The 25,593-nt window shown below is 40.3% G+C and overlaps 1 protein-coding gene across 1 annotated transcript in view; it reads right to left on the minus strand.

The window, feature by feature from the left end:
* Positions 1 to 25,593, minus strand: part of LOC106090476 (putative uncharacterized protein DDB_G0277255) — a 541,420-nt gene that overhangs the window by 332,138 nt on the left and 183,689 nt on the right. The window contains exon 7 of the mRNA XM_059365826.1: positions 19,548 to 19,768. Coding sequence (XP_059221809.1) covers positions 19,548 to 19,768 — 221 coding nt within the window. The remainder of the gene's footprint in view (positions 1 to 19,547; positions 19,769 to 25,593) is intronic.

Raw genomic sequence — 25,593 nt, forward strand, 5'->3', positions numbered from 1 at the left:
CCTTTATCAGGAGATCGATCTATATAGCAGCTATATCTAAATATAGTCCGATCTGAACCATACTTAGGTCAGATGTCGGGAGATTAAAATAAGCCACAGCGATATTGGGCAATAAATAAAGCTCTTATGGGCTTCACACCCTTTTTTGGCAGATCGGTCTATATGGCAGCTATATCTAAATATAGTCCGATCTGAACCATATGTGGTTCAGATGTTAGAAGGCCTACAACTACTAAGTGTTTCAAATTTCAGCGAAATCGGGTAATAAATAAAGCTTTTATGGTCTTCAGACCCTTTTTCGGGAGATCGGTCCATATGGCAGCTATATCTAAATATAGTCCGTTCTGAACCATACTCAGGTCAGATCTCTCTGATAGCTATATCTAAATATTGTCCGATCTGAACCATATTTATGTCAGATGTCGGGAGGGCTAAACTAACCCACTGTTTCGAATTTCAGCGAAATCGGGTAATAAATAAAGCTTTTATGGTCTTCAGACCCTTTATCGGGAGATCGGTCTATATGTCAGCTATATCTAAATATAGTCCGATCTTAACCATACTCAGGTTAGATCTCGGAAGGCTCAAAATAACCAGCTGCTTCAAATTTCAGTGAAATCGATTAAAAAGTAAAGATTTTATGGGCTTCAGATCCTTTATCGGAAGTTCGGTCTATATGGCAGCTATATTTAAATATAGTCCGATCTGACCCATACTCAGATCAGATCTCGGGAGGCTTAAAATCACCAAATGTTTCAAATTTCAGCGAAATTGGGCAATAATTAAAGCTTTTATGGGCTTCAGACCCTTTATCGGCAGATCGGTCTATATGGCAATTATATCTAAATATAGTCCGTTCTTAACCATACCTAAGTCGGGTGTCGGGAGAAATCGGTTAAAAAATGAAGCTTTTATGAGCTTCAGACCATTTATCGGGAGGTCGGTCTAAATATAGTCCGATCTGAGTCATATCAGATGTCGGGAGGCCTAAAACTACTCGCTGTTTAAAATTTCTGCAAAATTGGATGAAAAATTAAGTTTTTATGGGCAATAGACCCTTTATCGGAAAATCGTCTATATAGCAGCTATATCCGAATATGGTCCGATTTGGCCCGTTCGATAACTTAATCAGCGTGCATCAAAAAAAAAAACGTATCTGTGACAAATTCCAGCTCAATATCTCAATATTTGAAGGCTGTAGAGTGATTACAACAGACTGACGGACTGATGTAATCGGACATCGTCAAACCGTCTTAGAATTTAACGACGATCCGAAATATAAATACTTTGTAGGGTCGAAAGTTGATATATCGATGTGTTGTAAACGGAATGACTAAATGAATCTACCCCCTATTCTACGGTGGTGGGTATAGGAAAGTCAAAGCGTGGTAAGTTCGGCCAGGCCGAATCTAATACACCCATCCACCATGGATCACATTTGTCAAGTACTTTAAATAACTTTTCATATATATATGAAGTTATAGACTGGTATGGACCGCACTTGTAGTGCCATACAAGTCATAAAAAAAATATCACCTCGAAAATCTCAGGCAAGTTGAACAATAATTCCTCCCTCAAGAGGCTCAGAAATTCAAATTATGAGATCGGTTTATATGGCAACTATATCAGGTTATGAACCGATTTAGATCATACTAAGCACAGTTATTGGAAGTTGTACCTAAACAATATTAGGAAAATTTCAGCCAAATCGGATAAGAATTGCGCCCTCTAGAAACTCAAGAAGTCTAATCGGGAGATCGGTTTATATGGCAGCTATATCAGGCTATGAATTGATTTAAACCATACGTAGCACAGTTGTTGGAAGTCATAACAGAACACTTCTTGCAAGATTTCACCCAAATTGGATCAGAATTCCGCCCTCTAGAATCTCAAGAAGTCCACATCCAAGATCGATTTATATGGCAATATGGCGGGGATCGGCCCGAGTCTCCAAAAAAAAAAAAATGTAGTTCAATTTATTCTATACAGTTTTTAAAACAAGTAAAAAGGCGTTATGTTCGGCCGGGCCAAACTTTGGATATCCACCACCTCGGGTACATATGTAAACAAATGTCGAAAGGCCTTGCATAAATCACTGTGTCAAATTTCAGAGAAATCGGGTCTTATGGGGCCAAGACTTTAAATCGAGATATCGGTCTATATGGCAGCTATATCCAAATCTGGACCGATTTGGGCCAAGTTGCAGAAAAATATCGACGAGCCCAACACAACTCACTGTCCCAAATTTCGGCGACATCGAACAATAAATGCGCCTTTTATGGGCCCAAAACCTTGAATCGAGAGATCGGTCTATATGGCAGCTATATCCAAATCTGGACCGATCTGGACCAAATTGAAAAAAAATATGTGAAAGGGCCTAACACAACTCACTGTTCATCAGAATCGGACAATAAAAGTGGCTTTTATGGGTCTAAGACCTTAAATTGGCGAATCGGTCTATATGGAGGCTATATCAAAATATAGTCCGATATAGCCCATCTTCGAGCTTTACCTGCTTATGGACAAAAAAAAAAATCTGTGCAAAGTTTAAGCTCAGTATCTCTATTTTTAAACACTGTATCGTGATTTCAACAAATAGACGGGCGGACAGACGTACTGGCATGGCTAGATCGTCCTAGATTATTACGACGATCAAGAATATATATACTTCATAGGGTCGGAAACCGATATTTCTATGTGTTGCAAACGGAATGAGCGCCCCACTTTTGTCTTTCGATAAATATGGTGAGCCCTTAATTGTTCATGGTACTTTTCCCCCCCGGAAATGAGCTTTTACATAGCCCCACAAAAAGTAGTCGAAAGACGTTAAATCGTACGATCTAGGCGGCCAATTGATCGGTCCAGAACGTGAAATAAAATGTTTATCGAACTCGCCTCTCAATAAGTCAATTGTTACGCGTGCTTTGTGGCATGTGGTACCGTCTTGTTGAGACCACATGTCATGCAAGTCAAGCACTTGGATTATGAGCAAGCAATGTTGGATATCATCTTACGATAGCGCTTACCATTCACAGTTACGATACGATTCGCATAATTTTTGAAGAAGTACGGTTCAATGATGCTACCAGCCCATAAACCGTACTTAACTGTGACTTTTTATACCCTCCACCATAGGATGGAGGGTACACTAATTTCGTCATTCTGTTTGTAACTACTCGAAATATTCGTCTGAGACCCCATAAAGTATATATATTCTTGATCGTCGTGACTTTTTATGTCGATCTAGCCATGTCCGTCCGTCCATCCGTCCGTCCATCCGTCCGTCTATCTGTCGAAAGCACGCTAACTACCGGAGGAGTAAAGCTAGCCGCTTGAAATTTTGCACAAATACTTCTTGTTAGTGTAGGTCGATTGGAATTGTAAATGGGCCATATTGGTCCATGTTTTGATATAGCTGCCATATAAACCGATCTTGGGTCTTGACTTCTTGAGCCTCTAGAGTGCGCAATTCTTATCCGATTGGAATGAAATTTTGCAAGACGTGTTTTGTTATGATATCCAACAACTGTGCTGAGTATGGTTCAAATCGGTCCATAACCTGATATATCTGCCATATAAACCGATCTTGGGTCCTGACTTCTTGAGCCTCTAGAGTGCGCAATTCTTATTCGATTGGAATGAAATTTTGCGCGACGTGTTTTGTTATGATACCCAACAACTGTGTCAAATAAGGTTCAAATCGGTTCATAACCTGATATAGCTGCCATATAAACCGATCTGGGATTTTGACTTCTTGAGCCTCTAGAGGTCACAATTACAATATTATCCGATTTGCCTGAAATTTTGTACGACGGATTCTCTCATGACCATCAACATACGTGTTTATTATGGTCTGAATCGGTCTATAGCCCAATACAGGTCCCATATAAATCGATCTCTCTATTTTACTTCTTAACCCCCAAAGGGCGCAATTCCTATTCGAATTGGCTGACATTTTACACAGGTTTCCAACCGGACCATATCTTGATATCGCTCTAATAACAGAGCAAATCTTTTCTTATAACCTTTTTTGCCTAAGAAGAGATCTTCACTTCAAAATCGACAATTCTTCTTACTTACGTACCCACTGAGCCAAAAATGAGCTTCCTCGTAAACCTGAAAAAGGGCGCGATGAACTTTCTTAACAAAGCAAGCATTTTGGTAATAAAATTCAATGACTTGCAAGCGTTGTTCGTTTGTAAGACGATTCATGGTTAAATTATAGACCAACCTGAAGATATTTGACAGTGTTGCCAAAAAGATAAAAGCTAAAAAATCACCCTTTATAATTAAGCGTTTTCAATTAAAATATCTTCTATAGCTAAGTTATTTTGTGAGAATGAAGTAGAAGTTCCAGACTAAACAAGTCAAAGCATGCTAAGTTCGGCCTTGCCGAAACATATATACCCTCCACCATGGATAGCATTTGTCAAGTTCTTTGCCCGGTATCGGTTTATAGGCAAACAAAAGATAATGGTAATGCTATTGGAACCTTGTAAGGTTATAAACCTATTCGGGCCATACTTGACTTGGATGTTAAAGACAATAGTAGATTTCATTGTGTAAAAATTCCAACCAAATCGGAGGGATTAAAGTCCTAGAGGGACTTAAGAAGTAAAATGGGGAGATCGGTTGGCATGGGAGCTATTTCATTTAGATTGACTATATATTTTGATACCACCACTGAAGGATGGGGGTATATTCATTTTGTCATTCCGTTCCGTAAAGTACATATATACAAAAAACTCTAAATCCAAATCTAAAATCTAAGACCATCTAGCCATGTCCGTCTGTCTGTTGAAATCACGCACAGTCTTTAAAAATGGAGATATTGAACTGAAACTTTGGAAAGATTCTTTTTTTGTCCAAAAGCAGGTTAAGTTCTAAGATGGGCTATATCGAACTATATCTTGATAAAGCCCAAATTTAGACCGATCCGCCAAACCTTGGTACAATAACCGATGTTCCAGGCAGTGTGGATTACAACCTGCGTGAGCCGCTTTTTGATAAAAGGTACTGTACCACTATTCCTGATAGAACTGATTGGAACCACGATATCTCTGGTAATACAAATTTCCATAAATTTCTAACGGATGATTCCAAACTAGGCGACCAGGTGTGCTTGGGGTGTACTTAAAGATTTAGAACTGGTCATATCCAAAAGGTTACCCGACCACTGCAGTTTGTATCAAGCGAAGATACTTGCAATTAAATAAGTGGTGAAATGGATCTTAGCCTTAATGTCATGGTGACGATTGGCATAAATATCTTGACAGAAAGCCATTAAATCGCAGTAACGCTCACCATTCATAGTTACCTTTCGAGAAGTACGGACCAATGATGCTACCAGCCCATAAACCGCACCAAACTGTGACTTTTTCCGGAAGCATTGGTAGCTCTTGCAGTACTTCTTCTTCTTTTTTCCGTTTTCGTATGGTATTTTTCTCAGTGCATAGTATGTCATAACCAAACGAGGCAAAGTTTTTACTCATTTGTATCCATATCCAGATTTTATTTTGCATATAAAATCTCATCCACAAGGAGACCTGTTGATTGCTGTTCATTGTTGTTGTGTGATGTATATAGATTGGACCCGGTCTTGTTTGTCTCCATTTTTTTTTGTTTTTATTAAGATGTTGTGCCACTCAGCATCTAGTCTGACAAACTAAATGAGAAAATCTTTCACCTTAACTAATGCTAATGTGAGTCTGTGTGTGCATTCTAAATGACACATATTGTTTGGCGATTGCAAATGGCGATGAATAAAACGAATGAAAAAATACAAATAAAAGCGTCCCGGCCGGGTCGAATCTTATATACCTTCCACCGTGGATCGCATTTGTCAAGTTCTTTGCCCGGTATCTCTATGTAGGCAAACAAAGGATAATGGATAAGAATTGCTATGCTCTTGGAGCTATATCAGATAATAGACCGCTTCGGACCAAAATTGGCTTGGATTTTAAGGACCATATCAGAAGCCGAATCGGATAAGAACCAACAAAATATAGGGAAATCGGTTTAAACGCGGTCTATATCAGACACGTATGTTGATTCGATTAATGGAAAATTCGTTGGGCAAAATTTCAGCCAAATCGAATAAAAATTGAGACCTGTAGAGGCTCAAGAAGTCATGATACGAGATTGATGAATTTGGCAACTATATAAAATCTTGGCCCGATATGGCCCATTTACAATCCTAACCGACCTACACTAATAGGAAGTATAAGGCCGGGTTTCTCATTCTCCAGTTATATTTAGTTAATCGTATTCTGGTTAAAGGAATTCGGTTTTCTGAATATATGCTCATGGCTTATCGTAACGATAAACTTTATCCGGCAGATAGGTGCCGGCTAGCGACTTTTTGTTCCGATGAATACAGCTGTGTGTTGTTTAACGATTGCTGGGTATTATAACGTAGTGTTCGCGTACTTATCAAATAACAATTTGCCAATACAAATTTGCAAAAGTGTAAGAAACTTCTGCGAAAAAGCACACTTTCTTTTAGAAATAAAAAACAAGTAAAAAGGCGTTAAGTTCGACCGGGCAGAACTTTGGATACCCACCACCTCGGGAATATATGTAAATCACCTTTCGTCAAAATCCGGTGAAAATGCACACCTTATGCCCCATAGCAGCTATATCGAAATATGATCCGATTTGGACCAAATATAAAAAGTACAAGTCATTGTTCAATTGTGTATAACAAAATATTGGTCTATTTAGTTGCTCTATCTAAAAATAAACCGATCTGAACCGATCTGGCCAAATTGCAGAAAATTGTCGAAGAGCCTAACACAACTCACTATCCCAAATTTCAGCAAAATCGGAAAATAAATGCGCCTCTTATGCGCCGAAAGCCTTAAATCGAGATATTTGTCTAAATGGCAGCTATATCAAAATCTGAACCGATCTGGACCAAATTGCAGAAAAATGTCGAAGAGCCTAACACAACTCACTGTCCCAAATTTCAGCAAAATCGGAAAATAAATGCGCCTCTTATGGGCCCAAAGCCTTAAATCGAGAGATCGGTCTATATGGCAGCTATATCCAAATCTGGACCGATCTGTGCCATATTGCAGAAAAATGTCGAAGAGCCTAACACAACTCACTGTCCCAAATTTCAGCAAAATCGGAAAATAAATGCGCCTTTAATGGGCCCAAAGCCTTAAATAGAGATATCGGTCTATATGGCAGCTATATCCAAATCTGGACCGATCTGTGCCATATTGCAGAAGTATGTCGAGGGGATTAATTTAACTCACTGTCCCAAATTTGGCGACATCGGACCATAAATGCGCCCTTTATGGGCCTAAGACCCTAGATCGGAGGAACGGTCTATATGGCACCTATATTCAAATCTGGACCTATCTAAGCCAAATTGAAGAAGGATATTGAAGAGCTTAACACAACTCACTGTCCCAAATTTCACCAAAATCGGAAAATAAATGCGCCTTTTATGAACTCAAAACCTTAAATCGAGAGATCGGTCTATATGGCAGCTATATCCAAATCTGGACCGATCTGTACCACATTGCAGAAGTATATCGAGGGGATTAATTTTACTCACTGTACCAAATTTTGGCGAAATCGGAAAATAAATGCACCTTTTATGGGCGTAAGACCTTAAATCGAGAGATCGATCTATATGGCAGCTATATCCAAATCTGGACCGATCTGGGCCGAATTAAAGAAGCATGTCGAAGGGCCTAACACAACACACTATCCCATATTTCAGCAAAATCGGATAATAATTGTGGCTTTTATGGGCCTAAGACCCTAAATCTACAGATAGGTCTATATGGGGGCAATATCATGAAATAGTCCGATATTGCCCATCTTCAGACTTAACCTGCTTATGGACCAAAGAAAATCTGTTCAAAGTGTCAGCCCAATATCTCTACTTTTAAAGACTGTAGCGTGATTTGAACAGACAGACGGAGGAACATGGCTAGATCATCTTAGTTTTTTACGCTGATCAAGAATATAGGGTCGAAAATGAATATTTCGATGTGTTTCAAACGGAATGACAAAATCCGAATGAATCCTTAGGTGGTGGGTATAAAACGGACAACTTTCCGTAAAAAAGTGAGCAAATTCGTTAGTACGCGAATATGTGATGGTTAGCTAATGCGAGCTTTATTTTTTCTACGAGAAAGCCGCCCAAAGTGTGTTTCGAAAGTTGGCGTGCTTTTGACAGACAGACGGACGGACATGGGTAAATCGACTTAGAATATCAAGGCAATGAATACTTTTATGGTTCTCAGACCAATATTTCAATGTGTTACAAACGAAATGACGAAATTATTATGCCCCCACCCTACAGTGAAGTGTATAGCAAACAAACACATGAGTGATATTATTATTAAATGCAGCTAAGGGATTGATGCTGTGTGTCCATCTAGCGCATATTGAACTACGTACAGTTGCCAATGGGTAACTAGTCCTGAAGGTGGTATGCAATGGTTGTTTGGGAACCTTATGCTAAAGATGTATAAATTCTCAATAAACAGATTTTTTCAAAAAACAAAATAATCAAAGAGGCTGGGATTATCATGAACGACTATAAATTCGAGCAGCTAGATTAATAGCAGGAAGTAAAAACGTGCTAAGTTCCACCGGGTTGAATCTAATAATCCATCCAACTAGGATTGCATTTCTTTAATAAGAATTCCTAAACTATGGGAGCTTCATCAGTTTACCACCGATTCAGGCCATACTTCGTTTGGATGTTGGAGATTATACTAAAGGTTAATTTTTTAGCTATTATCATTTTGGCAACACTGGTTTAAACAGCGCACACACGTTGCGTCCTTTGTTTCACTGTCGAAAATCTTCAGTTTGGTCTATAATTTAACCATGAATCGTCTTACAAACGAACAACGCTTGCAAATTATTGAATTTTATTATCAAAATGCGTGCTCTGTTAAGAGAGTTTATTGCGCACTTCTTCCGTTTTAGGGTCAATTCAATCGAACCACTGAATCGTACGTAAGCAAGCAGAATTGTCGATTTTGGAGTGACGATCTGCCTGAAGCATTGCAAGAGCTACCATTGCATTCAGAAAAAGTCTATGCTTGATGCGGTTTATAGGCTGTTGGCATGAATGGACCACACTTCTTCAAAGAAGATGCGAATCGTAATGTAATTGTGAGATGATATCCAACTTTTTTTGTGGTCAAAAACTTGACTTGCATCACATGTATTTTCAACAAGACGGTGCCCCATGCCATACAGCACTCTTAGCAATGGACTAATTGAGAGGCGCGTTCGGTGAACATTTTATTTCACTTTCGGGACAGTCAGTTGTCCGCCTATATCATGCGATTTAATGCCTTTTGACAATTGTGGGGTTATGTTATAGCTCATGTCTATACAGACAAGCCCGCTTCCATTGACGCATTGGATGATATCATTGAAGCATTTATTCGTGAGATACCGGCCGAAATGTTGGAAAGAGTATGCCAAAATAAGACTAAGCGGATGGACTATTTAAAGCGCAGTCAAGGTCAACATTTGCATGAAATAATCTTCTAACATTAAATTGTATGGACCGTACTATCGATTCAAATAAAGATTTCATGTATTTTTCTGAATTTTATGTGTTTTTTTTTTTTTTGAAAACTTTCCTAGATCTCCTAAAAAATCACCCTATATTTCAAAAAACTATCTGTAGCTCTAAATGACTACCCAAAAGCTTCCAAAAGCTTGAAAATCAACTGGAAAAAAGATGAGTCGCCAATCAACATTTCCCGAAATAAGGATTATACAACTTCGGCGAAACAAGGACAACCTCCCACCAAGTTTCATCCTCTCCAATGACAACGTGGAGGCTATCGTAGTGAACCTGAACTCCTGGGTTCGACTCCTGACGTGGTTTTCCCCTTCTAATGCTGGCGACATTTGGGAGGTACTGTATCATTTGGTATGACAGCCATCTAAAAACTTCTACACAAAGAGGTGTCGCACTGCGGCACACCGTTCGGACTCGTCTATAAAATGGAGGTCCCATATCAATGAGCTTAATCTTGAATCTGCATCGATTTTCACCAAAACGTATTCCGTTCCTCATTGGGCTAAAAAAACGATAATTGATAAATTTCGTGGTGATTTGATAACAAACGCGATCTCTACATCGACAAAAAACGGACGGCGGACAAGCAGTATGGAAGAAAGTGATTCTGATTCGATCGGTTTACTATTTCACGAACTTATTAGTGAAAAATTACTTCAAGCAATTAAGAGCGTGGTATGTCAGGCCTGGCCGAATCTTATATACCCTCCTCCATGGTTCGCATTTGTCGAGTTCTTTGCGCGGTATCTGTTTTTAGGCAAACAAAGAATAATGGATTAGAATTGTTATGCTATTGGAACTATATTAAGTATAGTCCGATTTGGATCGCAAATTAATTGAATGTCGAAGACCATAGTAGATGTCATTGGGCAATATTTCAGTCCATTCGGATAAGAATGCGCCTCGTAGGGGTTCTAGAAGCATAATCGGGAGATCGATTTATATGGGAGCTGTAACAAGCTATAGATCGATTCAGACGATATTGCGTTCGTATGTTGAAGGTTATAAGAGAAGCAGTTGTACAAAATTTTAGCCAAATTGGATAAGATTTGCGCCCTCTAGAGGCCTAAGAAGTCTAGATCAGAGATCGGTTTATATGGCGGCTATATGAGGTTATTGATCGATTTGAAACATATTTGGCATAGTTGTTAGAAGTGATAACAAAACATGCCATGCGAAATTTCAGACAAATCGGATAGGAATTGCGCCCTCTAGTGGCTCAAGAAGTCAAGGTTTAAGATCGGTTTATATGGCAGCTATATCAGGTTACGGACCGATTTAAACCATACTCAGCACAGTTGTTGGAAGTTATAATAAAACACCTCATTGAAAATTTCAGCCAAATCCAGATCGGTTTATATGGCAGCTATATCAAAAAATGCACCGATATAGCCCATTTAAATCCCAACCGACCTACGTTAATAGAAAGTATTTGTGCAAAATTTCAAGCGGTTAGCTTTACTCCTTCGAAAGTTAGGGTGCTTTCGACAGTCAGACGGACGGACGGACATGACTAGATCGATTTAAAATGTCATAACGATCAAGGTTATATACTATATGGGGTCTTTGACGAATATTTCGAGGAGTAACAAACAGAATGACGAAATTAGTATACCCTCATCCTATGGTGGAGGGTATACAAATTACATAAAGGCCCAAAAATGGCAATTTAGACCAGGTCTTCCACGAATAGATCCACCTGCTGGGGTACAAAACACAATAGCTTTGAAAACCAGTAAGGAAGGGCAAAAGTCGGACGGTGCCGACTGTATAATACTCTACATATACAATATAAGTATAATGTGGGAGGTATATCCAATTCTGAACCAATTTTGGTGGACCTCGGCAAGCAAAAATGTTTAAACTGTAATAACTACGGCTGACAAATGACAACATTATTCCAAAATACCCTAAATCTGACGAACATATATATGGGAGCTATATCTAATTCTGAACCTATTTCGAGCAAACTTCTCAGATAATGTGGTAGTCGTCGAGGAAAGTGTTGTGAACAATTGTGGCAAGATTGGTCAAACAATGCGCTTGCAGTGGCTATTGGGGTGAAAATCTGGCTATATACATATGTGAAAGCTATAGCTATATCTAAATGGCTCTCGACACCATTAATGTCGAGAGCCATTATAAAATCCTTCCTGCGAAATTTCGAAAAAATCGGTAAACAAATGACCATTTTATTGCTGTATTACTGCAAATCGGGCGAACATATGTATGGGAGCTATATCCAAATCTGAACAGATTTTTTCCAATTTCAATAGGCTTCGTCTCTAGGTCGAAAAACATGCCCATACCAAATTTGGAGGCGATCGGATAAAAATTGCGACCTATAGTTTGTACACAAATTAATATGGACAGACGGACAGGCAGACAGACGGACAGACAGACAGACGGACATAGCTTAATCGAATCCGAAGGTGATTCTGAGTGGATCGGTATACCTATCAATGGGTCTATCTCTCTTCGTTTTAGGTGTTACAAACTAATGCACTAAGTTATAATACCCTGTACAACAGTGGTGGTGTAGGGTATAAAAATCTTTGCATTTCAATAAAAATACTGGTTTACCCCAAATATAGAAAGTGAATGAATTCCCAAAATTGCTTTGTTTACTCTTAGACAAAACATTTCGGATAAAATTGTTTTTTTTTTTTATATATTTTTCTCTTATTTATTAAAAGTGGGTACATGTTTGCAATTTTTGGGTACATGTTTATTTGTGTGTATGTATAGCAATACCAAACGGAGCCCCTAAAAGTATACTACACATTTAGGGTTTCCATATGCAAATGCAAATTTTGACCATGAACATTCCACTAAGGAACAGGGGCAAACTTCTCACATAATAATGAGAGCAGTCCGATTCAATTTTAAGCTCAATGATATGGGGCCTCCTTTTATAGCCGAGTCCGAACGGCGTGCGACACCTCTTTGGAGAAAAGTTTTACATGGCATAGTACCTCACAAATGTTGCCAGCATTAGGAGGGGAAAACAACCGCAGAATTTTTTTTCTGATGGTCTCGCCAGGATTCGAATTCAGGCTTCAGCGCCACAGGCGGACATGCTAACCTCTGCGCTACGGTGGCCTCCAGGGTTTCCATATGGCAAATTTAGCTTTTTCTCTTTGACAGCTTTAAAAGCTATGCGAATTAACATTTTAAACATAGTGGTCGCCGTTTGAGTGAGTGAGTCAGTGACACCCATTCATTTGTTCAGATTTCACAAAAATTAATGGTCTTGACAAAAAGGTTTTATTTAATCTTAAATAAAAGCTCATCCAAATATCATACAGCAATATGAGGTTGTAAAAAAAGTCATCATCCTAATTTGTACCCTATAGGGTCGGAAAAAAATATTTCGACGTATTGCTAATGGAATCGCAAAATGAATACACATCATCTTTTGCCGGTGAATACGAAAACCGAAATTCTTTCCAAATTATTTGACCAACAAATCAATTCGTAAATAAGCAAATATAGATTGATTGCTTTAGAACAGAACAGAACACAAGAGCATCAGTCCATGAGCTTAAAAATAGTGTGCCATTGTGTTAAAGTGCTCTCACTTTGCTTTAGAGTTTAACGCCACTCATGGTGTTTGAACCGCTTAAAATACACTATGACTTTCCGTGTATGCTTTCCGGTTGATACATGTTAAGTACCCACTTCTATTCCATTCATTCTCTTAGCCCGAAATAGAATTTCGGCCGCTCATTTCCTTGAGCAAACAAAACTACATTCCATTCGATTCAATATTTGATGTAAGGCCCAGGCTAGAGTTGCGGCGGAACCAACGTTATAATTTGTTTGGTAAAGTCAAGGCATGAAATGGTCAGACCTCATCATCTTGCCAAGAAGGGGAGAAGCTAATTAGAGAGGCTTTGATTGCATTTGGCTGTGACGCCACATTCTATGTGAATGTGTTAATATGATGTCTGAACACATCCTGAGTCCTTCCGTCCATTTGCCTCATCAACGCTTGTCCACTCGCCCGTACATATGCGGCGGTGAACATATGTGTGGGCGTGTGTGTCCAATGAAATGGAATACGAAATACGCAATTAAGTTTCTCCAATATACGCTCCACAAATTATGCACAGCTCTGCAGTTTGTACACCGGCCGACCATAACCTTAAGTAAATACCTGTCAATTTGTCGTTAACACATATCATCAGCAGTATTGTGGTTGGATGCAGTGGCGCTGGGCAGGCCTAAATAGATTGAGTTTTTTGCGCATTTGTGTTTATTTGATTGTGGTAAGTTAACTTTTATTGCTTTAAAGGCTAAAAAAAGGTTTAAAGAAGTATAAAAATTTGAAAATTGCATTAAATTTCCCATTAGTATTCCATTTAGTGAGTGCAGTCCGTTTAATGTTTAAGCTAAATTATAAGGGGCCACCTTTCTGAGGCCGAGTTCAAATGGCGTGCCGCATAGCGACTCCACTTGGTAGGGAAGTTTTAACATAGCAGGATACCTCACAAATGTAGCCAGCATTAGTAAGGGGATAACCACCGCTGAAATATGCTGCTGAAAATAGCAAACACTGTCTGCTGATTGTAAGTCATTCGTCTGCTTGATTCCGTTGACTGTCAAGACTCAGTAACTCTGCGACATAGATGGGGTGCGTCCCCAGAGATCTGGGTCTGAGTCGAGTGGGTCTGGCTGGGCAGTTAAACAGGTGACATGTATCGTATGGTCCCTGGTCACAATCGGGACACACATCTTGCACGTCGGCATCAATCCTTGCTCTGTAGGAGTTGAAGCGGCTGAATCTGCCGGAACGTAATTGAGCCAGAACTACTCTGGTTTGGTGGGTGAGGTCAATTTCTTTAGGTGCAATTGGAGGCGGTCGTTCCCCAAGGACTACATTCACCCGGTAGCCAATTACCGCATCTGCTACCGTGTCTGCATGAATGTTGTTTAGTCCCGCTTGATTGCCGCTTGATCTAGAGGTTCTCTCTTGAAGCGCTGAACCTCACGCTCTAGATCATGTAAATCTACCTTAAGGTTTCTGGGCGGTGGATACCTATCCACAAGATGATGATTTGGATGGTCTCTACGATAATAGCCCAAAAGTTATTGCTTAGACAGCAAGTAGTTATGTTTTCGCACTGGTAGGATTTTGATCTCCTGATGGAGCAGATGGATGAAGCGTCGCAGTTCGAAGGGCGGCATTCTGACAGATCTGAATATTATTCCACTGCGTGTCACAGAGCTGACGAGACCATACTGGCTCTACATAACTTACCACAGACATGGCAATTACTTAGTAAGTGGTCAACAAGGTTTCTTTGTCAGCACCCTAAGTGCTGCCGGTAAGTGACTTGAGGACATTGTTTCCACTTTTGACTTTATGCCGAATTGCTGTGGCATCTGGGGAGAATGTATAAGAGCTGTCAAATGTGACGCGAAGTATTACGGAACACTTGATGGTCGAAATCATTTCTCCAACGACCATCACAGTCAGCTCGATATTCACCTCACGCGTATTTGTAGTGAACAAAGTGGCTTAAGATTTGGTGGCTAATATTTTCAAATCTCTTGCAGCGAAATATGAGGCAAGTTCGTTGAGGTAGACGTTTAACCTTTCGCAGATGTCACCAATGGGTGGGGGGCCTGATGCCATGAGCGTACAATCGTCCGCATATGATACGATCTCTTTGCCGTCTGCAGGGGTGGAATGGAGGATAGGGATAAGTAGAGGTTAAACAGTGCCGGAGATATCACCCCACCTTGGGGAACTTCCTATTTCACCTTACGGTGCTACGACTTCTTATCACTAAATTCCTCAATTGACTTGTGTCCACACAGATAAATCGCGACCCAGCGTTTCAGGCCTGGCTGGAGGGACGCGTTGGCGATGTCCTCAAACAGTTGGGCATGGCTGACTGTGTCGAATGCCCTCGATAGGTCCAATGCCATGAGGGCCGTCCTATCACATGGTCTGGACCGATTGAAGCAATGGCAAATGTGTGCTGTGATGGCATGCAAAGCAGTTGTTGTGCTATGCAGTCTTCGAAATCCATGCTGATGCTAGGCGAATGGAAATTCTCCTACCAGGCTCGGAAGGAGTAATGCCTCAAGCCTCTATGCTAATGGTGAGAGAAGGGAGATCGGTCTGTACGACTTCCTCAAACTCGGGTCCCTTCCAGGCTTCAATAGCGGGATTACTCTGCCCATCTTGAAGACATCGGGAACTATTAGAGTGTTCAAAGACAGGTTGAGGACAGAAGTAACTCGACTCCAGGTTGATACAGATTCTTCAGCATCAGTGTAGAGAATCCGTCGGGGCTTCACGCCACGTATGACATTCATTACTTCGTCCACGGTAAATTGCGATGACTGTCCATCGGCTCATAGACCTCGGATACGGCGAATGACTCTCCTCCTTGTCCTGTCAATCTCGGGATGCACAATAAATTTGCAGTTGAACAAGCTGGCGCATTTCTTCGGATCAGTTACGATTACGTGGCCAAAAGTGTCTGAGGTCCTGTCATCCGTATATCGGGGTTCGAGAGTGACATAACAGTAGACCACAGCTTGTCTAAACCGGTGCCTAAATTACATTGCTTCAAGTGTTCCAGCCAGATTAACCTCGCCGATTTCCAGATTCACCTCGCCGATTCTGGGGTTAGTGGGGTCAGTACTACGTATCGCATCACGCTAGTCTGCGAGTACCACTGCTTGCGTCTTGGGGGTGTCAGTTTACAAATGTTGGTATACAAATGTTTAGTAGCAAAACTTACTCAACTGCACTGCTTGGCGGCACCTCAGCCTCATGTTCAACTTTTCCTTGAATTATTTGAACATTCAACTCTCCAATGATTTCTCCTTGGCCTGGAGTGCTGAGAATTTCCCATTCCGTCCCTGACACTGTTCCATATGCCATTGATGTGACGCTATTATAAAATGCGTAAATACCTATTATGCACATGGAATCATACACGTGGACACACACACATCAAGTTGGGCTGCGCTTGGTGTTTGCTGGTCGATAGATACGACTACAATCACATTCTTATACATAATTATAGGCAAGCCTCTCCCTATAGACATAGAGGCATAAACAAAATAATTTCCAGGCAACGAGAATTCCCATTCGACATCATCAGCAATAAAAGACGACAAAACTGACAACCATGGCAATGTGTTCGTCATCAGCATCATCATCGTCATCATCATCACCATCACCGCATCGGCATGCTGTTGTCGTCGTCAGCATTATGTTAGCATAGAGGCCTGTGTGGATACAAATAGCAATGCTCACATTCTCGAATGAGTACAAGAACAGCCGCAAAACATTTGCTGCCGATGTCGATGGCATTAATGTACGCCATTCGTTATGCAGAGAGAAATAATCAAAGCAACGAAATATGGAATTCATGATTTGCTTGTTCAATGTTATGATCTCCCCATGAGACAATGGAGGATGGCCGAAAATGTGTATGACCACTGTGCTGCTTGGTGAGTGCGACATGCACAACATACATGCACAATATTTGTATGAAAGAATGCTCAGTGGGTGAGGATCACTTTGACTTTGTGCCCATCTTTCCATGGCGGCTAATGAATGTTTGATGCAAAGTGGCTAATAAGTTGAATGTGGCTCCGAAGAAGAACAGAAGGTATTTTTAAATTTTCTAGTGAACTAAGGATAATTAAAAGCACAGACGAGCACTTATGCATTAACCTACGATTGACCTACCGCAGTATAGGATATAAATTCTGCTTACGCTGATGACGTTGTACTGTATAAAAAGCGTTTCAATATAATTTTCACTACTCTGAATAGTATTAAAATAAAAGAGGGCTATAATAATGTTAGTTGAGTGGCTTCGTACAGCTATTGTTGTTGCCCACACGAGGAGAAATGCAACAGTGTGCGAGTATGTGTGCTTTACACACTTGTAATTATACCCTACACCACTACTGTGGTACAAGGTATTATAACTTAGTGGATTTGTTTGTAACACCCAAAAGGAAGAGAGGTAGATAAGCATACTGATCGACTCAGAATCACTTTCTGATTCGTTTTAGCTATGCCCGTCTGTCTGTCTGTCCGTCTGTCTGTCTGTCTGTCTGTCCGTCCGTCTGTCTGTCTGTCTGTCCGTCTGTCTGTCTGTCTGTCTGTCTGTCTGTCTGTCTGTCTGTCTGTCTGTCTGTCCGTCTGTTAATTTGTGTTGAATTTCATGGAAATTAGTCCAGATTTAGACATAGCTTCCATATAGATATGTTCGTCAAATTTTGGGTTATTTGCAATAATATTGGGTTATTTGCAATATAATTGCCATTTTGTTCGATAACCTTTTGCCATCTTCCTGGCAAATTTAGTATTCCACGCTCATAGAACTTCTGGCCTTTATCTGCAAAAAAACTGAACCAAGTGCGATTTTATAGCCTCATCATTGCCGAAAGTTTAACCATTTAAGGAGTTCTGCAAAGATCCAAATAAATGGTAGTCTGATGGTGCAAGGTCAGGGCTATATGGTGGATGCATCAAAAGTTTTTGGCGAGTGACCAAAGATGTGTGCGGTCTAGCGTTGTCCTGGTGGAATATGACACCTTTATGATTGACCAATTCTGGTCGCTTCTCCTTGATAGCTGTATTCAATTTGTCCAATTGTTGACAGTAAACATCCGAATTAATCGTTTGGTTCCTTGGAAGCAGCTCAAAATACACCACACCCTTCCAATCCCACCAAACAGACAGCATAACCTTCTTTTGGTGGATATCAGCCTTTGAAGTGGTTTCAGCTGGTTCACCATGCTTGGACCATGATCGTTTTCGACTAACGTTGTTGTTAACCATCCATTTTTCATCTCCAGTTATGATTCGTTTTAAAAACGGATCGAATTCATTGCGTTTAAGGTGCATATCACAAGCGTTGATTCGGTTTGTTAAATGAAGTTCTTTCAATACATGTGGTACCCATATTAAAATTGACGCCAAACAAACAAATGTAAACAAAATTTCCCGAACTTTTTTTCTAAAGCAAGCTAAAAGTAACAGCTGATAACTGACAGAAGAAAGAATGCAATTACAGAGTCACAAGCCGTTGAAAAAATTTGTCAACGCCGACTATATTACCGACAATTACTTTTTAGGCAACCCAATATTTGTAAAAAATTTCAAGTAGCTTGCTTTGCTCCTTCGAAAGTTAGCGTGCTTTCGACTGACAAACGGAAGGACAGACGGATGGACATGGCTAGTTCGACTTAAAAGGTCATGACGATCAAGAATATATATACCTTATGGGATCTTAGACTATAATTTCGAGTAGTTACAAACAGAATGACCAAATTAGTATACCTCCATCCTATGGTGGAGGGTATAAAAAGGAAAGGAATCAAATATATATCGTCGCATAAATTTGCTTCTCGTAGAAAGTGTTTTCAGGGACTGATCAAAGGGCTGTAGATATTTAATTGTTTGTCCTATGTCCGATTTTGTTGTTGACGTAGTTTACATTGCATCAAAATTACAAAATTTGTTTATCCATCATCTCGTTATGTAGGTTGTAAAAACTATAAATCCTGAAATCTTTTACAGCATTCGACGACCAATAGTAATCGAGTTTGTATTCCCTATTTCAATATTAGTATTCCTTATTTTCATAAATTTAAGTGCACAACGTTAAGGTAGTTGAGCTGTTATCACATATTTCGTCTAATAACGTTTATGATAGACAGACAGTGTTGACAGAGTTAATACAAAACGTGCACAAATACCCCAGAATCAGAGCAGCCTTGGGTTGTTCATCATCAATCGATATTCGCAATATTCTGTTGATACTTAAGGGGATGTGCAGTTGTCAGCACAGTTTCAATGCCTTTGTCGATGTCCAATGCCACAAAGGCAATGCTCCCATGCTGAGTGTGGGGGCATTGAGTGAAAGACAATAGCCCCAGAAAGCATGGGTTTGGAGGAGAATGTAAGGGAATGTTAAGCGTCAGTACTTACCTTGCCAAATATCGTTAAACCTCCGTGTTTAACGTTGAATGTTGGTGCATCTGCATTACTGGAATCCGCCCATGGTGTGTGACACGTCGATGTCAGTGTCATATACCGTACACCCATGGCATACAAAGTTCTGAGCACAGCCAAAGAACCGCCCAGTGAATGACCACCTTCCACGCCCGTCAGCGAGCACAGCTGGTGATTCTTGTGGGCCTCGATGATATCTGTCGCAAGGAAGCGAGAAGAAAAGAATAGAAGGAAACAGAAAATATTATGAAATTGTGAAAAAAACACGAAAGACTGCAGGAAATTAAATTTTTCTTTGTTTTTCTTGATGCATTAGCTGTGGTTATGATTGTTAAACTTAAACAAATTTTTGTGTTTTGCTAAACAAAAACTTGGGATAATTTAAACAAACAATGGTCGACTATAGTTTCGTCAATTAAAATGTATTTCCCTCACAATTCAGAGATGATGAGTTATGTTGTTGATATCACCGCCTTACAGGAAGTGCGATGGACTGGGAATGGCCTCACTGCAACACCAAACGATGACGAACTATACTACAGCTGCCATAACACGAGGCATGAATTTGGCTATGGATTTGTGGTTAGTCGGAGACTGAAACACCTTGTCTCCAGCTTTACTCCGGTGGATGAGAGGCTAGCCACATTCCGCATAAAAGCCAAATTCTTCAACATCAGCCTTATTTGTGCCCATGGCCCGACGGAAGACAAAGACGAGCAGAACAAGGATATTTTCTACGAGCGCCTAGAAAGAGAATAGGACCGTTGCCACGCCCCTGATATTGAAATCGTTCTGGGAGATTTTTATGTGAAGATAGGGAATTAAGACATTTTTGGTCCAACAGTCGGGTTGAAATTCAATCACGTTGTGATAGATGTAAGGCATTCATCCAGCGTGTTAGATGTATGGTCGATCCGTAGAGCGAATTGAGATTCGGATCATTACTCGTTGCAGCAAAGGTTCGCACCCGTTTGAACTTTGCGAGGAAAGTACGATCTGACACTGCACGGAAGCCGGACATTGAAAAGCTGCAAACACAACAGATGGCAGCGGCATACTCCACTCGACTGACCCAACTGCTTGATGAAAGCACTCCTTGTTCCGATGAAATGATGGCGCAGAGGCAAACTATTGTCCACTCCATGGAAAATGCCGCGAAATCCGTACTTGGGTACCGGAAGCCTCCTCCAAGAAACCCATGGTATGACCAAGAGTGTCGAGATGCTACTGAAGCCAAGAATGCGGCATATAGAGCAACCCTGCAATCAGTAGCAACGCGCCAGCTGAAAGAGTGGTATTGGGAGAAACGGAGAAAGGAAAAACGTCTATTCCGCAGAAAGAACAAGTAAAAGCGTGCTAAGTTCGGCCGGGCCGAATCTTATATACCCTCCACCATGGATCGCATTTGTCGAGTTCTTTTCACGGCATCTCTTCTTTGGCAAAAAAGGATATAAGAAAAGATTTGATCTGCTATTAGAGCGATATCAAGATATGGTCCGGTTTGGACCACAATTAAATAATATGTTGGAGACCTGTGTAAAATGTCAGCCAATTCGAATATGAATTGCGCCCTTTGGGGGCTCAAGAAGTAAAATAGAGAGATCGATTTATATGGGAGTTGTATCGGGCTAAAGACCGATTCAGACCATAATAAACACGTATGTTGATGGTCAAGAGAGGATCCGTCGTACAAAATTTCATTCAAATTGGATAATAATTGCGACCTCTAAGGCTCAAGAAGTCAAGATCCCAGATCGGTTTATATGGCAGCTATATCAGGTTATGAACCGATTTGAACCATTCTTAATACAGTTGTTGAAAGTAAAAATAAAATACGTCATGCAAAATTTCAGCCAAATCAGATAGGAATTGCGCCCTCTAGAAGCTCAAGAAGTCAAGACCCAAGATGGGTTTATATGACAGCTAAACCAGGTTATGAACCGATTTGAACCATACTTGGCACAGTTTTTGGATATCATAACAAAACACGTTGTGCAAAATTTCATTCCTATCGGATAAGAATTGCACACTCTAGAAGCTCAAGAAGTCAAGACCCAAGATCGGTTTATATGACAGCTATATAAGGTTATTGACCGATTTGAACCATATTTGGCACATTTGTTGAATATAATAACAAAACACGTCGTGCAAAATTTCATTCCAATCGGATAAGAATTGCGCACTCTAGAGGCTCAAGAAGTCAAGACCCAAGATCGGTTTATATGACAGCTATATAAGGTTATGGACCGATTTGAACCATACTTGGCACAGTTGTTGGATATCGTAACAAAACACGTCGTGCAAAATTTCATTCCAATCGGATAAGAATTGCGCACTCTAGAGGCTCAAGAAGTCAAGACCCCAGATCGGTTTATATGGCAGCTATATCAGGTTATGAACCGATTTGAATCATACTTGGCACAGTTGTTGGATATAATAACAAAACACGTCGTGCAAAATTTCATTCTAATCGGATAAGAATTGCGCACTCTAGAGGCTCAAGAAGTCAAGACCCAAGATCGGTTTATATGGCAGCTATATCAAAACATGGACCGATATGGCCCATTTACAATACCAACCGACCTACACTAATAAGAAGTATTTGTGCAAAATTTCAAGCGGCTAGCTTTACTCCTTCGGAAGTTAGCGTGTTTTCGACAGACAGATGGACGGACGAACGGAATGACGGACGGACGGACGGACGGACATGGCTAGATCGACATAAAATTTCACGACGATCAAGAATATATATACTTTATGGGGTCTCAGACGAATATTTCGAGTAGTTACAATCAGAATGACGAAATTAGTATACCCCCCATCTTATGGAGGAGGGTATAAAAAGGGAATAAAAAGACGTGAGTGTGAGCGAATTGAGATGTACGGGAGTCAGAATGAAGTCCGGAAATTCTACCAAAGAATTAAACATCAAACCGATGGCTTTGTTGCAGGCACATCCTCCCGCAGAGACAAAGAAGGAAATCTGGTAACTGACACAGATAACATGCCAAGGATATGGAAAGAACATTTTACCCAACTGCTAGTGTCCGATGTTGGCGGCGAAGAGGATACCGCAGAACCAATCCCTGATGATGGTATAGAATGTTTACCTCCTAGTCAGAATGAGGTCCAAGTAGCAGTGACCCGACTAAAGAACAACAAGATAGCAGGAGCCGACGGGTTACCCGTGAACTGTTTAAGACCGGAAGCGACTCACTGATAAGGCGTATGCATCAGCTTATCTGCGCAATCTGGCTAGAAGAACGCATACCCGATGATTGGAACCTCGGCATACAATGTCACATACCCAATAAAAGAGACAAGTCGGAATGTACCAACTACAGAGGAATAAGTCTCCTTCCCATCGCATACAAGATACTCTCGAGCGGACTGTGTGAAAGATTCAAACCTAAAGTCAATGAGATAATTGGGCCCTATCAATGCGGCTTTAGACCTGGTAAATCCACCCTAGACCAGATACTCACACTGCGTCAAATCCTGGAAAAGACCCGAGAAGGACAAATCAACACCTAACATCTCTTTGTTGACTACAAAGCCGCCTTCGATACTCCTTTACGTTCAAAGGGTATTCCTAGCCATGTTTGAGTTTGGTATCCCTTCAAAATTAATAAGACTCTGCCGGAAGACACTCGCTGATACTCACTCCTCAGTAAGAATAGGAAAGAATCTCTCCGAACCATTTAACAAACCAAACGAGGTTTCAAACAAGGGGACAGCCTATCGTGTGATCTGTTTGTGATGTGAATAGATATGGCACACTAATCACAAGAGAACACATGCTACTCGCCTATGCCGACGACATCGATATCATAGGTCGGTCACCGGAGGTAGTAACTGCAGCATTTGAAAGAGTCATCGAAAGAGAGTCAGTGAAAATGGGTCTGGCAGTAAATGGAGAAATGGATGGTTTCAACTCCCAAAAATCCTTGCACAACTGAGCAGATAAAGAAAATGAAGAAAGTTGGGAACCACAACTTTGAGACAGTCAGTATTTTTATCTACCTCGGCACCGCCGTAACCGTAACGAATGACACTGGCAAACAGATGATACTTTGGACTAAGTAAGCAGTTTAGAAACAAGGCCACCTCTCGACAGACGAAGACTACACTATACAGGACACCGATAATACCCGTGTTGTTATATGGTTCTAAGGCATGGGTACTTGTGAGAGCAGATGAGACAGTACTTGGAGTATTTGAGAGAAAGATTCTTTGTAAAATATATGGACCAGTTTGCGTTAATAGAGAGTATAGGTGATGAACGTATGAACCACGAGCTGTATGACATATGACATGACATAATAAACAACGGATGCGTAGGCTAGGTCATGTTGTCAGAATGGATGAAGAAGCTCCAGCAAAGAAGTCTTTTGAAGGTTAACACGGTGGTACATGCAAACCGGGAAGACCAAAAGCCCGATGGAAAGATCAAGTGGTGGGAGACACCTCGAAACTTGGTGTCATAGATTTTAGAATGAGCACAGAAGATTGAGGCGCTTGGAACGCTATTCTACGTTCGGCTAGTGGAACAAATATTCTGTCATAGCCAATTAAAGTAAGAGTTATGTTGTTGTAGCAGTTTGCTGTACGCTGATGACTTAGACCAGCTTAGTTAACAGAAACCATTTTAAAGGGAAAATTTTACATTCTTCTTTCAAATCCTTAGAGATAGGTTCAGTTAAAGAAATCTTGGTAGACCTGATTCGAAAGTCATGGGATATGACGCCCACCTGTCGCACCGATTGCCTGAATTAAAGTTCCGCCTAAAATATAACCTTCGATCTATTTACACTTCCACTACAGCTGAGCAAGCTTCTGGTGTTTTAGAGGCACCATATTATTATTGAGTTTTACTGGTGTACGTCAGCACTCCGTTTCAATATTTAATTTTTTTTATACAACAAATTTCTGAGTAAATTTTACTCAGCGGAGCAAATTCTTAAAGCTTTCTACAAAATTTAGCTGACTTCACATTAAGTCAAGTCGATCAGTAGTCAAGACCCAATCATCACAGCTTATTTTGCATCAAAAGGCATTTCGAAGTTTTTAGGAACCCTCCAACTTAAATTCAATTTCTATAAAACGACAGCGTCATAACCCAGTCATTCGTAAACGGTATATTTCGCTGTTATTCCAGTTCTACGCTCATTTTGCAAACGCTTTCGAGTACATGAATTAGAATGTTTATGCGGGGAAATGGAAATAAATGTTGCTTTCGATTGCTATCGAATCGAAGGATGCGAAGCAGCAAAAAAAAAAGAAGAAACATTTCAAAACATCCACAATGGTGGCAAAAAACGAAACAAAATTGGAAAAAACTGAATTTACCAGAAAATGAAATGAAATGAATTGTGAAACATTAGGTACAAGAGAAAACGTGCAATATTTCACTTTCCTCAAATGCACAGAAAGAAATTTGATGTGTTTGCAAGTGACCATACTAATGAGTTATTTTTCTATCCACCAACATAGGATGAGGGTATACTAAACTAGTCATTCTTTTTGTTACAAATTTATCGCATACTTAGAGATGGGAGATGGGTATATACCCAAAAGGTATTTACCGGTAAATTGGATAAATGCCCGGGTTTTTACCCATATAATACCCAAATGCTGGGTATTTATAATTTTGCTGATATCTTGGGTATAAAAACAATTTCCGAACAATTTTTGATGATATCGTATTCTTTATATATAAACCTTATCCCATGAAATCGAAATTTTGTTATTTATATCCACTATAAAGACTGATCTCCAGACTTAAAGTCTTGAGGCAATAAATTGGTCATTTTTTATCCGATTTCGATGAAGTTTGGAACAGTGAGTTCTGGTAAACCCCTACCCATTTCAGTGAAGTGTGGTCCACATCGAACCATATTTGGATATAGCTGCCCTATAGACAGGTCGCCCGATCTCCCGATATAGGGTATAAAGACCATAAAACATCCACCTTCACACCCGATTCGATGCAAATTGGAACAGTGAGCTCTGGTAGACCCCT

This window comes from Stomoxys calcitrans, chromosome 3 (genome assembly GCF_963082655.1).
Source record: "Stomoxys calcitrans chromosome 3, idStoCalc2.1, whole genome shotgun sequence".
Lineage (NCBI taxonomy): Eukaryota > Metazoa > Arthropoda > Insecta > Diptera > Muscidae > Stomoxys > Stomoxys calcitrans.